General features: G+C 23.8%; 1 protein-coding gene and 1 long non-coding RNA gene across 2 annotated transcripts; one reads left to right on the forward strand and one right to left on the reverse strand.

Annotated features, from left to right (window-relative positions):
- The first annotated feature begins 469 nt into the window (after positions 1–469).
- On the forward strand, positions 470–2609 carry LOC126894230 (uncharacterized). Its single transcript, XM_050665078.1, has 3 exons — positions 470–1059; positions 1124–1317; positions 2275–2609. The coding sequence occupies exons 1-3, from the start codon at positions 772–774 to the stop codon at positions 2390–2392; spliced, it is 600 nt and encodes a 199-aa protein (XP_050521035.1). The 5' UTR covers positions 470–771; the 3' UTR covers positions 2393–2609.
- Positions 2610–3511: 902 nt separating this feature from the next.
- On the reverse strand, positions 3512–6353 carry LOC126894231 (uncharacterized). The gene is made up of 4 exons (XR_007701352.1): positions 6271–6353; positions 4334–4576; positions 4162–4272; positions 3512–3614 (listed from the first exon to the last, which is right to left on the reverse strand). It is a non-coding gene; the product is annotated as an uncharacterized LOC126894231 (long non-coding RNA).
- Positions 6354–14856: the final 8503 nt, after the last annotated feature.

Below are 14856 nucleotides of genomic sequence, written 5' to 3' on the forward strand. Positions count from 1 at the left end.
ATACGTAAGGCGCATTAGACGCGGGCGGTATTGGTCAGTCAAAATAAAAATTTGTTTATATATATATAATATTGATGACAAACACGCGTGTACGGGTACGATAACTAAAAATAAATTTTTATAGGAATAGTGTGCCGTCATGAGGTGAGCGTGGCGTGGGGAGGGGTGAATGCGTATAACAGTCTAGTCTAGACGACGGAATATGCGATAACGCGTGGCGTTTGGAGAGTTACAAACATACATACATACATACATACATACAGGTGAAACTAATATAAGCGTGTTTTAAAAATGTAATAAACCAAACCTATTACGGTAGGTATTGCCTATATTTTTTTTACATGCAATTTACCGTACTTATACACTATAACACATTTTGTTTTTTATTTAAATATGTGGTCACACTGAATACCTCAAATCTTTATCGATGTTATATGATCACTGTTAGATTAGAAAATAGAGCCATTTTTTTCATCCCTTCCACTAATATCATCCGTTTTTTGAATTTTAACGGTTATGTTGTGTTTACTGCTTATTGTTTGACCAAATAACAATAGGTAGGCAATTTTGCCGTCTTACACATGGCACTTTTTTTCTAAGTAATTCAGGTACATTGAACTATGTAATAAGATTTGTTAAGTATCATTTATTTACCTGTTGTTTAAATACTATCATTTACGTATCTTCTTCATAATTGTTATGTTTTTAATATCATAAAAATTTAAATTATTTCTACAAATTTATCGTTTGTAATTTGAATAATATAAAAAGATGATGCGTCGAAAATTGAGTTTCATCAACAATGAATGTTGTAAACCTATGAGGATGACGGAGAGCATTGTGGAAGCCGATATTCAACGTCAAATGCGAGATAGATTTGATGAAGAATGTCCTTACTCATTGTCAAGAAGAAGTCCTAAATCAAGAAATTGTAATTCACAAGTATGGCAAGTAGCAGTTAACACAGTTACAAAAAAGAGTGATGCCCTCAAACATAGTATGAATTCAGTTTTTAGATCAATGAATAAATTAAGAACTGGTTTTAAAATGGCTACTCAAGTAAATGAGTTATTTTCTATGTTTTATCATTAGCATCTTTTTTTATTAATATCCCATTTTTTAGAAATTACGGCCAACTACAAGACGTCGTTTTAAATTAGATGAATCACCTTTAACTCCTAATACACCCAAAACACGGTCCAAATGCTTATTGGGTAGGACTCCCACTAAAATGTATAGCCCTTTTGCTATTGATACCCCACCATCTTTGCGTAGAAGATTTGCATATCGAAGGAATCAAAATTTAGATTCTGAAAGGTAAACATTTAAATTATATTTTATAAAAAAAATTTATACTTAATTTAAAAAATTGTTGAATTATTTTCTTTTTTTGTAAAATTAAATAATTTAAATAACTAAATAATTGTGTTTTAAATTAATTTTTGTCTGCTCATTATTAATGTCTATTTTGGAGTTAGATATTAAACAGCCATTTTCTCATATTTTTGATACTTCATTTATGTATATTTTGCTTGATCAAAATTGTGTTATGCTTTGTTAAATATTTTATGAGGTTTGATACAATTTATGAAGTTATATAGTATTTCACATAAAATAGCTTAAATTGGAAAATGTTCACCATAAATTAAAAATGTACAGATACTTTATTAACTATTACAGACATGCTCAAAAAGAGTACTATTTTACTAACCACATAACTGATTTATGCACATACACAGTATGAATTATGTTAGTTAATAATAAAATAGAATTTCATAATTGATTTAAATTATTTTTAAATAAAATATTATGGACCTAATTTTTACTAGGTAAGCTTAATTTTGCTAAAATATTTATCAGTCATGAGCATTCTCACGAGGAATAGCAACATTTTTTTTATACATATCTCCCAAAACAAAATCCTAAAAATTTCATTGATATTAGCAGTCTCCTAAAAATATTATAAAATATAAATTTGTTAAAAATCTAGAATACTTTAGGGAAAGAAATAATTTTGTTAATTATAATAAATAAAAACAGGATATGAGCTAAACAAATAAAAAATATTTTAGTTTATGTAACTTATAAATCTTTGATTCTTGAATATTCAATATGGCATAACATTTATTTTAGAGATACATTATAGGTAAATCTATACTCAATTGGTATTATATTACTTTATATAAACATTAAAATTACAATATTAATAATATATAATCTATTAATATTATCAAAATTAATCCTTAATTTTCTAATTTCTTTTTCTTTTCTAAGTAACAAATCTGTGAATGGGAAGAGTGAATCTTATAGTGATAATTTGATAAACAATGAAAATAAGCAGCCTAACATTAAACCTAAGGTACCAAATGAAAATTATGGCAGCTTAATATAATCATTAAGAAATGTAACATTTTTGTACTTTTTTACTTAATGCTATTGACATATTATTATATTATTTATTTATATATATATATATGTGTGTGTGTGTGTACAATTATGTTCTTTTTCTATACATTAGAAAACATGGTATGATAACTTAAAATTATTGAGTCATTTTTCATTATTATATTAATTTTAAGAAATTTTGAATCTTAAAAAAAAAAATTTTAAAGTAGTCAAAATGTGTTTTATGAAACATTTTCATTAAAAAAAAATACTATTAAAAGCTATAAATAGTATTTATTTGCATTCCTTTAAGTTTTATACTTAATAAACGAATTGTACATTACTAATTCTAGTTTTATTAAATTCTACATACATTATTTTTATTTTAAATTATAAAATAAATGAAAAATTCAAGATGGATTAATTTGACAAATTTAATCATTTTTCTACATTTATTATTGGCCTTTAATTGATTATATAAAATTTAATATTAATTACATTACCATTCATGTTTACTTGAATTTGTGCAAAATTAATCTAGGTGATACAAAGTTTATTTGCATACATTTAAGTAATTTTAAAATAAGTGTTAGTTTTATAATTTAAATACTATTATTATGATTTAACTATTATATCCAAATTCATGCTTAATTTTTATTGCTCTTACATTTTATTTATAAATGTTATGATAATTGGTTTTTATAATTTATTGTTTTTTATCATAATTTTCATTTATTATGAATGTTGTAATAAAAATGTCTATGAAATATTGAAGTATTTAGCTTACAATTTTATTTATATCATTTAAGTAATCATATATATATATATATATGATAAATAAATAATAATCAGTTTTACATCCTTCTATTTCCCAAATTTAATATACTACAATGATTGGTGACAATTTTAATAAAATATTTTCATTAGTCAACATCCAACTTCTTAAATGTTCCATCAATACTCAGATCATCAGTTTTAATATATTTGAAGCATTTTGACAAATCAGCTTTAGGTTAATTGTCCATCCATTTTTTATTTTCAAGTAAATATTCTATCCATTTATCTGTAAAATTTAAAAAATATATCTCGATTCAGAAGGTATATTTATTTGAAATTTTATTGTTACCTTCAATTTTTTCAATTCTACAACCATCTCCACCATAATACTTTGGTAAAACATATTTAAGAATGTACATATAGAGAGTATCAATAGTTTCATGCAATTTCAACTAAATAAAAGTATTTTTAGCATAGATCTAATTTTTGTATTAAAAATATATTAATAAAAAAAAAATTTTTTTTTTTTTTTGTTCTAAAAATCTAATTATACAGGTATATAAGAAATAGCTCAATTGTTACGTAGAATAAGAACATAAAAATCCGTTACCTTTCTTACTAAATACTATATATTAGAACAATATTATAATTTTATATTATGAATTATTTTGGAAGTCTATAATAATTAAATCAAATAATATTTTGAATTACCGTGATAAATAAGTAATTAATTATATTAACAAAAATTATACCTCTCAATAACCGTGTTTCATGTATTGTGTTAAAAATATTAACTCTATTTTTTTATTAAGGACTCAATATTATCAAATTCTATGAAAGTAAACATGGATATTATAAAATTATAATTATTTTCACTCCAAAGTTTCAATAAGTAACTTAAATTGTGTAATTAATTTTTGATAAATCTATTTGTAGGTGCAATTAGTATATAATATTGTATGTATTAAATACAAATACATCAAATTAATTAAGACATACCTTATCCTTTAATTCATTTTGTAAAAACAATTTAAAAAAATTCAAAACGCGTCCTATGAATTTTGGTGGGTTCACGTAATGAATTCCCTTTAGTCTAAACGGTAATGCACCCTGAAAACATAATTTATACGTTAATATTTACTTATTAATGAATTATTTTAATATTACTTACAAGAGTACATCGCAATAGAATTTTCACTTAATAGGGGGTATTATTGATAAGAATTGCTATAAACGCAAATATTCTAAACCAATAATAATTTAATTTCCAAATATTGGTCTATTTTTCAATTGCATATCCAGGTATGCGATAATTACTTTTATTACTAATGGTACATTCATATTATCTTCATCAGTTGTATAGTGAGTCCTCAAACACATAATTCTATTGCAATCTGATGTCAATTTCGAATACCTATAACAAAATTAAACATTTAATAAATATTTTTTATTTTACGTTCAGGCTTAGTTTTATGTCATTTAAAATTTTCAATAGTGGTTTAACAAAAAATATATTGAAATATCTTATCTCATTTTATATATTAAAATTTGTAGCATCGTTTTAAAATGTTTGTCCCAGATATGACTTAATTTTTTATGCGCTTAAATAATTTTATTCAAAAAATAATTAATTTTTGTTGGGCCACAAAACCTAAATCAATTTTTGGAATAGGGTAATGTAAAAATTATTTAACTTTAAATGGTATTTTTTTATATTAATTACTATATTAAATATTCAATATCAATTTAATACTAAATTTAATTACTATAATAAGTATTTATTTGTGTGTTATGTTTATAAATCATAAGTAAAACTTGTTTTCAGATATAAATAGGGAAATAGGTGTTTATATTTCTTTTGGACTAATACATCGATTTCTTAAAATGAAATCTATAGATTTGCATCTAAGCGTTTCTTATGATAGTGATTTTATTCATAGTCATATATCAAGTGTAAAATCTAATTTTTATTTTTACCCTAGTTAAATCTAAATTTTGCTATTAAAAAAAATAAAATTGTCACCCTTATAAGATGAATTATAAAAATACTTAATAATTGACAAATCGAGAAATATATGAAAATAAAACTAATTATTTGTTTAACATGATTATTATTTTAAGAGAATTAGAATGGCTAGCTTAAAAGGATCACCCTTTATACTTGTATCAGTATTATGTATTTATAACATTGTGTCTAATGTAAGTATAACATGATAAAAAGTAACTGTAAAATGGAAAAAATGAAAAATAAATTTTAGTACTCATATTAAATGAAAAAATAGAAGATACCTTTTTTGTTTAAAATTGTCTTTTAAACAACTTTTGTACGAAACCTTTTTGGAAGTTAATTATTTTTTGAGAAAATTAAAAAAGCTCATATTTTTTAACTTTTTCAAGACTGTAAAAAAAAGGTCAATTCCATTCGATGAGGACTTTTAATATGTCATTATACATATCTCAATTCAACTTTAAAAAAAAAAAATTTTGTTGGGAATTCTTTCCGTTATTCGCCAAAATTATTCCTTCGTTGACTGGCCTATTATTAAAGATTATAAAAATATTTGTATTTATTAATTTAAATACTCTAATAAAAAAAAATTGTCCCGACACCTTATCTTCTATGCAATTGTTATTTTAAAAAAACATTTTTGTATTAAATTTCTGATTTTATATATTATAAAACTTTATATTATTAAAAAAAAATGTTTAAGGAAACTTTTTCCCAAATTTGATCTCATCCCTTTATACAATGAAGAATATGAGCTTGATAAATACGTATAAAGAGTAGGAATTTTTAAATTTATTTTTAAAAATGTTCCAGAAATTCTATGCCGGACCTGACTGTATCTGGTTTCTAATTTATAAAAATTTTTCATAAAAATGTAAAGACTGAATGAAAGTAAAATTGATTGATTAAAATTAATCTTAGTTATTTGTATGAATAATATTGAAATATTTATCTAAATATACAGAATGTATAAAATCAGGATTAAGCATAGGCCACTCAAATTCTTGGAAACTATTAAAAATTTATAATTTCTGCAGAGTAAAATAAATATTTATTCAAAAACTCTTTATTTTGTATGAATAATAAGTTATCATACATACCAGATTTTTGTCAGTGTTATTATCAATACTACCAAAAGCACATTAATCGTTTTTAAGGCATAGTTTGCTTATAGAAATACCACTTATCATAATTGTTTGCGTTTCAGTTATAAACTTAAATGTCATATTAAAGAACAATAATTTAGTAAATAAATTCGTAAAGAATTGATAAAGCACTTTAAAAAAATGGTTTGTTAAATAATAACACGTTGCACAACTATTAAGGCGTGGGCACGGGTTAAACTTAATATAAAATGGTTAATTTATTGACATAAAATGTTGTAAATATTATTTTTATACATAATGGAAACATTTAAGAGAGTAAGACTAAAAAAATTAAGACTAAAAAGAAGCTCAATTCCAATCGATGAGGACTTTTAAAATGTCATTATACATATCTTAATTCAACTTTAAAAAAAAAAATTTTGTTGGGAATTTTTTCCGCCATATTTTCTTTGTTGGCTGGACAACTGGATAAATTTTTTATTTAAGTAAAATAATCAATAAACAATTTTTGAAAAAGCTTGGATCTAAATTAAAAATAAATTGGTAACTGTTATAGTCGACAAAATAACAATCATCAAACTTACTATATAAAAAACTTACAAGAATAACTAAAACAACTAAAATATGACGAATTGAAAAAAATATATAAATATTATTTCTCATAAAAAAATTATAATAATCCATACATTTTTCAAAAATGATAGTGATATAAAGTTAAAAACATAAAAAACCCAGCACAGGGAGGTCGCTGCATAGTGGTGACGTGGCATAGTTGGATCAAGTATAATGATATCTGACAATGATTAAAATCACTATAAAAAAAAACGCTTCGATGCAAAACTTAAGATAGTGTTTAACTTTAAAAAATTAATGGATTATTCCAAAATCTACATGATCTATTTCCTTATTAATATCCTGATTAAGATAAAGTATGTCAAATGAAAAAGGAATTATTAAAAAATATTTCTCATAAAAAAAATTGTGTTGATCCATACACTTTTCAATAAGTAATAACATTATAGAGTAAAAAATGTAAAATATAAAATCGAGAATTTTCACACAAAAATAAAATCCGAAATTTTTTTTTCAATAATAAAGTATATTATATAAGCTTTAATTTAAGGTATATATAAAAGTGTCAGTATTTCCGGAACACTTTCAAAAGTTAATTTTTAATGAAAAAGTTGTCATTTTGAATCCCTCTTGTGAGCAGATAAAGGGTTAGATTTATAAAAAAAAAATTATATTGTTTTGGTCATTTTTAAAAAAGTTATGACAGTTTTAAGTAAAAATAATTGAAAAAAAGTAAAAAATTAGCGATTTTTAAATTTGTAATTTTTTTGGAGATTTCCTCCATTTACGGGGAACGAAGATTCGTATCGAAGCTAAAAAAAACACATTATAGTAAAATTAATATTTTCTCAGCTTCGCATTGAAGCTAAAATGACAAATGCTTCCTGTCAAAAAATTTGAAAAATGACGAAACAGGTGATGCAAAATTTAGTTAAAATATAAAAAATAAAAATTAAGAAATTTCCTAAAAATTACTAATATACAAAAGTTGTTAAATTAAAACTCCTCTTTAAACGATAATGGTAAGAATTTGAAAATAAAGTGTTTCAATGAAAGATTAAATTATCCTAATGAATTAATAGGTTAAAACTTCTTGTTTCTTATACAAGCTTTTTTTTAAGGCAAAATACTTTGTTTATTTGGTTTATTATTATAAGTTTTTATTAAATTAGTAATAATTATTATAATATATTCCAAAAACACCAATGATTTAAATAAATATTCAGGGGTCTAACTCATTCACATTACTGTATGAAATCACCATTGTGTATGATATATACTATTTTTAATATATAGATATATGGGTAGACTAAGAGACTGATAAAGGTCACAATAATTATAGCGATCCAGCTCGCTCCAAAAAAAGAAATTATAAAATAATCATAGAAAATGAAAATTATTATTTTTAATCAAAAAGAGATATGGTAACAGTTTTCTTAAACGATTCATATTTTATAAAGTTACTATACTTACATTACAAAGTAGATTAAACATTTTATATAGTAAGATCAATTATTAAAATGGTTATAGACGTTATCTAAAATTTTAATCAAAACGAGGCTTAGAAATTTATAGTTGCTCTAAAGACTTTTTTTATATTATTATTTAAGGCATTGAATAATAAGTTATACAATAAAAGTTCTTATATGAACTTGCTGAATGGAATAGATTATGTAATTATAAGATTTAAAAATTATTCAATATAATAGTACATAATATAAAATATCAGAGCATATAATATAATAGATGTATAACAGCAACGGGTCGCTTAACCATATAGACAGCAAACAACAGTTAAATCTTGAACATTTATACAAAAGGCTGTATTGCATTTACTTACATAAGTAAAAGTACATTTTAAACTGTTAAATGTACTAAAATAATACTACTGAACCCAATGTGTTGTTTAATAATATCAACACACTCCCTTAAATAATACACCCGTACATAGTTAATTAAAAAAAAATGATTTATCTAATTCCTAAACTTTCTCTGAGTTTAAAATCTTGTAGGTGGTGTTGGCTTAGTCAATATGTCAACTAACTGCTCTTTTCTGGTCACATACTGTAGTGAAAACATCTCTTCATTGAACTTCTCACATCTATATGTTTAGTTCGTTTATGAAATTGTTGTTTTATGAAATGTTTAACTTATTTGATGACACATTGATAGTCCGCATACAAAACAGGTGTCTTTCTCTGTATTTCCAGAAGTTCACTTGTTAGTAGCGTCAACCAAGTTAGTTCCTAGATCACTTGACTCAATGTCATGTATTCATTATTTGTAGTTGAAAGTACTACCGAATTTTTTTTGTGAACACCATGCTACTGTTCTATATGTCATCATGAAAATGTATCCTGATATTGATCATCTAATTGTTGTACCATCAACATAGTCAGCATCATTTGTTTCATACGAAGCAGCTAGACCTTATGGCAGCTAGTTATGCACTGCACTAGAATGCCGGTTTACCGCTATTATTGAAGTAGCTATTATTAAATCGCTATTATTGAAGTAAGAGAGGAGTCAACTGAGAAGATAACGGCTTACCGCACATTCAATAAGTAACGAGAGAAGACAATAATTAAATAATAAATAACCACATATATTAGAAGTTCTTCAAAGAATATCTTAAATTTAAGGGGTAACGGGGGCCCTTAAATACTAATGGCCGGCGAAGAGACATAAAACAAAATAGTTCAATGGTGTCGTACAAAGGTACGAGAACTTTGAATACAAGGGTGCAATAAAGAAATAATAAGAATAACGTCGTATAGTAGCCGAACAATATATTATTCAAGCGAAAGCGCTTGCTACAGAAAAGAATATAACACATAAAACAATTGATTGACAGACCTACGACGATGAACTGTACACGGATGACAATTGACACGGAGGACATCGATTGCCGTATTGTGTGGGCAGGGGGTGAGTAAAACAAGATGCTAGAGATCAATTGTCACAAGGTATAATATAATCAACGATTTTTGTAACTGATCTACTAGATTTTTGCTAAAAGCGTTCTGTACCAAACATCATTATTACCTATTAACTTAAGTTTCTGTCTAGAATCAAACAATAAATCATAGTTATAAGTTTCTTTTAAATATTTTAAGATGCGTTTCACCGCATTCCAACGTATTATCAGGAACTTTTATAAATAGCAACTGTCGAGATTTACAGCAAATATTATATCAGGCCATGTAATCTGGCTTAGATATAACAAACTTCTTACTGCTTCTCTGTATGGTACTTTCCGTTTTTGTAAATATTCTAATAAATTTGCATCTAATAAGTATTGTAAGTCTGCAGGAATACAAGACGTTGATTTATCCCAATTTGAACCTATCAAAAACGCGTTGGCAATATATCAACTGATGTATTAATATTGATCCATCCAATTTATGATCGATTTCAATTCCCAGAAAACTATTAAGTTCTCTAGATTTTGTCTCAAAGTCACTCTCCGTCATGTCCACTTATTCATCATTTTTTGCTGTTGTGGTCCCATCGTACAAAAGTAGTTACAATCATTAATTGTTCATTTTTATTACTTACTAAATAACGGGGATCTGCGTTTGTTTATTTTAGATTAAAGTTTAACAACAAATTTTTAATTTTTTTATTCTACCATGGGTACTTGTTTCATTCCATAATATGGATTATATTATAAGCTTTGTTAAAGTTTGCAAATTTCCATCTTCATATCCTTTTGGCTAGTTAATGTAAATCTCTTTTTCAAGATCATGATATAAAATGGCTTCTTGAATATCAAGTTATCTAAGTTTTAATTTTCTGTCTGCTGCTATTGCTAGTAATACGAGTATACAGTCATACTTTACAAATGGACTAAAAGTTTCTTAAAAATCAATTCCATGCACTTGTGCATAGCCTTTTATTACTAATTAAACTTTAAATCGATCAATTTCTCTATTTTTCTTAAGTTTGATTTGAAATACCCAATCACTGTTTTTTTATTTATTGTTAAACCTACTAACTTATACGTTGCATTTTTTTAAATAATATTTCTTCATCTATTGCTTTTTCTAATTTTCGAATTTTCTTGTGTTATAACTCCTTCATATGTAATTGAATTATCATATTTTGAATAAAATGTTTCTATTCTATATTTTATAGGTTTTTCTATATTACATCTATCTCTAAGTCTCAGTTTTGATTGTTCTTGAGTCTGATCTGCTGATTGATTAAATTCATTCACATATTATTTTCTTTCAATATTATTCTCATCATCAATGTTATTATCTTCACTTTCGACCATCGTTTTTGAATTAATTTTTTTATCTTCTAATCTAATTTTTATCTCCATTTCTGTAGCTTCTTTGAAAATAAGATCTTTGTTTAATGAATCTATATATCAAAGCCTATAATAATATCCTTCATTTTCATTTTTTAATTCCATTTTTAATGTTTTTCTTTTAGTATATAAACTTAACTATAAAATACTTTTAATTTGCTTATATTGAGCTTTTTATTATACTATAATTCATAAGGTATTTTTTTCTTTGTAAACTAAATTTTCCGTACGATTCAATACATATACAGCTGTATTTACTGCTTCAGGCCAAAAATGTTTTGACAAATGTGTATTGTACAACATAGTTCTAGATATTTATTTAATTGAAAGCATTATTCGTTCCGATTCACCATTTTGCTGTGGTATATATGGTACGCTGGTTTCATGTGTTTATACTAAATTTAAGAATTAATTATAGCTTTCTTTTACTTCTGATTTTTGTTTTATAAAATATACTTATGTATACTAAGACTAATCATCTTAGAATATAAAAAATATTTTTACCATAAAGAGAATTTTCTCTCGTGGGTCCACAAACATCACTGTAAATTTTGTGACCTGCTTTTGTTGTTTTGGTACTGTTCAGTGTAAATGGTTCTCTATTTTGTTTACCACTAACCCAAACTTCGCAGAAAAATTTGTGTCTGTTTCCATGAATTAAATTCCCTTATGCTTTAGATAATTCCTAACATATTGAACATTCTAATGATCTAGTTTTTATGCCACTGCTCTTATGTAAAAATTTATTCAGAAATATTCACTTGATCTATCTCTTGTGAAATTTCAGTTTAATATATAATATAAGCAACTATAACCAACCATAGATTAAGAATAAACTTTTATGTTTTACAATAAGATCCAAAAATAAAGTTGCGAATGTATAATGATTTATTCATTAGAAAATATGAGATTTACTATTATAAAATAACAGACTTATTTAAAACAACTAAAAATTTTTCCTAATATGCGGATTTAATAGTGAAATGTTCCAAAAATTTCAATTTCTCAAGTACTCTAAAAAAAAAAAAATTAATTTTGATTTTGAAAATTAAAATAACTCTTATGAAAATAATCTATGAAGTTATAAGAAATTCTACCTTTTTTTAAATTTTTCTTATCTTGATTAAATATTACATTTAAGTTAATCAATTAAACCTTGATACATCAATATTTTAAACCTAATATATATTTAAAAAATATTAATATATTAAACCTAGTCTATTATTATTCAATTTTTGTAGTATATACAAAATTGTTCATTATTTTTATATTGTAGCATAAATTAACATTTTAAATAATAAAGCCAAAACAATTCAATTTTAACTACTAACTAGACATAAATGTTGATCAATTAATTAGCATCTACTATTTTTTAACTTAATAGTTAGTATGTTAAAGTTTTAAACTTCCTGTTTACATGAAGTGTAAAAATAAATAGTTAAATTTTGCATAATTTTTTTGTAAAAATATAATTTAAATGCATACTTAAATAATCTATATCTATTTTCATACATTTTTCTGTCATATTTAATTCACGTAATTTTTGTTGTGCTGGATGTTTTGATAAATCTGTTTTAAGCTTTGTCTTCCAGAATTCATCATAGTCTTCTAATTGTTCAAATAATTTACTTGAAAACTGTGAACAATCCTTTTAGTTATAAGTTGAAATATATATCAAAATTTAATTTAATTATTATCATTACTTTTGATCTTCTCGATACATCCATCTATAACCAAATAATCATCAGATAAAACTCCTTGACATAAATGTTTGTAAATTTTAAAACTCATATTCTAAAATCTACAATGCAATGCGTTATATAAATTATAGTTACAATTATAATTCATTACTTCGTCAATATTATAGTCTTAGTTGTATCAATGTAAAATACTTTGTTTAAATTTTTTTCAGACTTAAATATTATGAAAAAAAATTACAAGATGACTTATGTATTGGGGTAATTTTACATAATAGATTACTTTTACTATTACGGCTTAGTTTTCTAAAATATTAAAATTATCTTAAATACTTAAATCTAAAACATTTGTGTCTTCAAACTAATTTAAATGTACAACTTTAATAAAATTACTTCAAAATTTCCTACTAGGATACTTTTCTTTAATGTTATACTAATACACATTGATATTTAATCGTTATTTCCTATTTATTTTGGAACATATTCAAACCATGCTAAAAGCATGATTTAATTATTTTATCTAGTTATTATGATAATTTTTTAATTATTTAACAGCGCACCTATATAAATACAATTAATTAATGATTATTTATATTTTCCATTCACTTTTTTGTAATAATAATATTTATAATTCAAATTAAATACAAATATATTATGTTTATATATAACTATAAAAAAATTAACTTTTTTTTAAGTTATGCGACTTGGTCAATCATAATTAACCAAATAGTAATTATTTGTTTTTTCATCTAAATTATTTATATACCATTTAAATTATTCCCAACAATAAATAAATAGATATTGAGAATCCATAGAAAAAAAAATAAACAATATAATCATTTTATAATACAATGTTTCTTTAGAAAATGTTTGATATTTTTGTTTATGTTAATATGCGACTATAAATTAAGTACACCCAAAGAAAAACCTCAATCAAAATTGAAAGAGAAATTTTATCAAGGGTTTATGATAATGTTTTATTAATACGAACAAAATAACTATTCTTATAAATAATTGTTGTTCAAGACAAAAAAAATATCATATTGATAAATATATCATTGATTCAATAGTAATGATATATTTATCAAATTGAACAATGAATTTATTATATAGATCGAGGTTTTTCTCTGGGTGTAAATGATGATTATATTTGTATCATACATTTTCAGTATTAAGGAAATTATTTAGTTTTATTTTTATAAACATATTATTCCGTAATTATCTGCAGAAGAATATTCTTTTTTCGAGAAAATTCTCTTAATAATATTTACATTGATATTTATAGCAGTTTTTGGATAAGTAAATTAGCGTGAATTGTTAAAGTGTTGAAAATAAACTCACACACGTTCATTTGCAATAATTATTTTAAATGTCAGTTACTATATTAGTCAATTAAAAAATCTATTCCACTCTAGAACAAATACATATTTATTTTTAAATTACATTGAAGCACTTATAATTATAATTATTAGCAGTTATTACTAAGTCAGTAATATCAAAACGGGATAAAAAATTAATTATCAAACAATCAAATGTACAAACGCCTCTCGTTTCTTTTAACATTAAAGTGGTACAAATTACCATGATCGATATTTATAAATTAACTATGATGATAATAATTTATTGTTTGTTATTATTAAAATAAAACATTTGATTAAATTCGAAATGCAAACATATAAAAATGAGTACTTCCCAGTAATATTTTGATGCATTTGTTTAATATACCATTAAATAGTAACTGAAAATTTTAATTTAATGCCTATAGTTTTAACTAAATATTTTTATTTATAAAAAATTATTATTAATTTTTTTTTAAATCAACTTTGTTTTATCTTTCATTAGTTTTACATTATACTACTATTGTAACAAATAAAATCGTTATTTTGAGCATACTGGATATTTCAACATTAAGTTACCGATCAACCACAACCATTAGCTCGGTTAAACAGGCATCTATAAACCGTCATTTTTAAAATCGGCATTATACATTATAAA

This window comes from Daktulosphaira vitifoliae, unplaced genomic scaffold, assembly GCF_025091365.1.
Source record: "Daktulosphaira vitifoliae isolate Bord-2020 unplaced genomic scaffold, ASM2509136v1 Scaffold_1, whole genome shotgun sequence".
Lineage (NCBI taxonomy): Eukaryota > Metazoa > Arthropoda > Insecta > Hemiptera > Phylloxeridae > Daktulosphaira > Daktulosphaira vitifoliae.

What these genes read in the sequence shown, in the direction of transcription:
- LOC126894230 (XM_050665078.1), top strand. Translation starts at nt 772, where the DNA reads ATGATGCGTCGAAAATTGAGTTTCATCAACAATGAATGTTGTAAACCT. An exon ending in GTTTTAAAATGGCTACTCAA is followed by an intron (nt 1,060 to 1,123) that starts GTAAATGAGTTA and finishes CCCATTTTTTAG; the next exon opens with AAATTACGGCCAACTACAAG. An exon ending in CAAAATTTAGATTCTGAAAG is followed by an intron (nt 1,318 to 2,274) that starts GTAAACATTTAA and finishes TTCTTTTCTAAG; the next exon opens with TAACAAATCTGTGAATGGGA.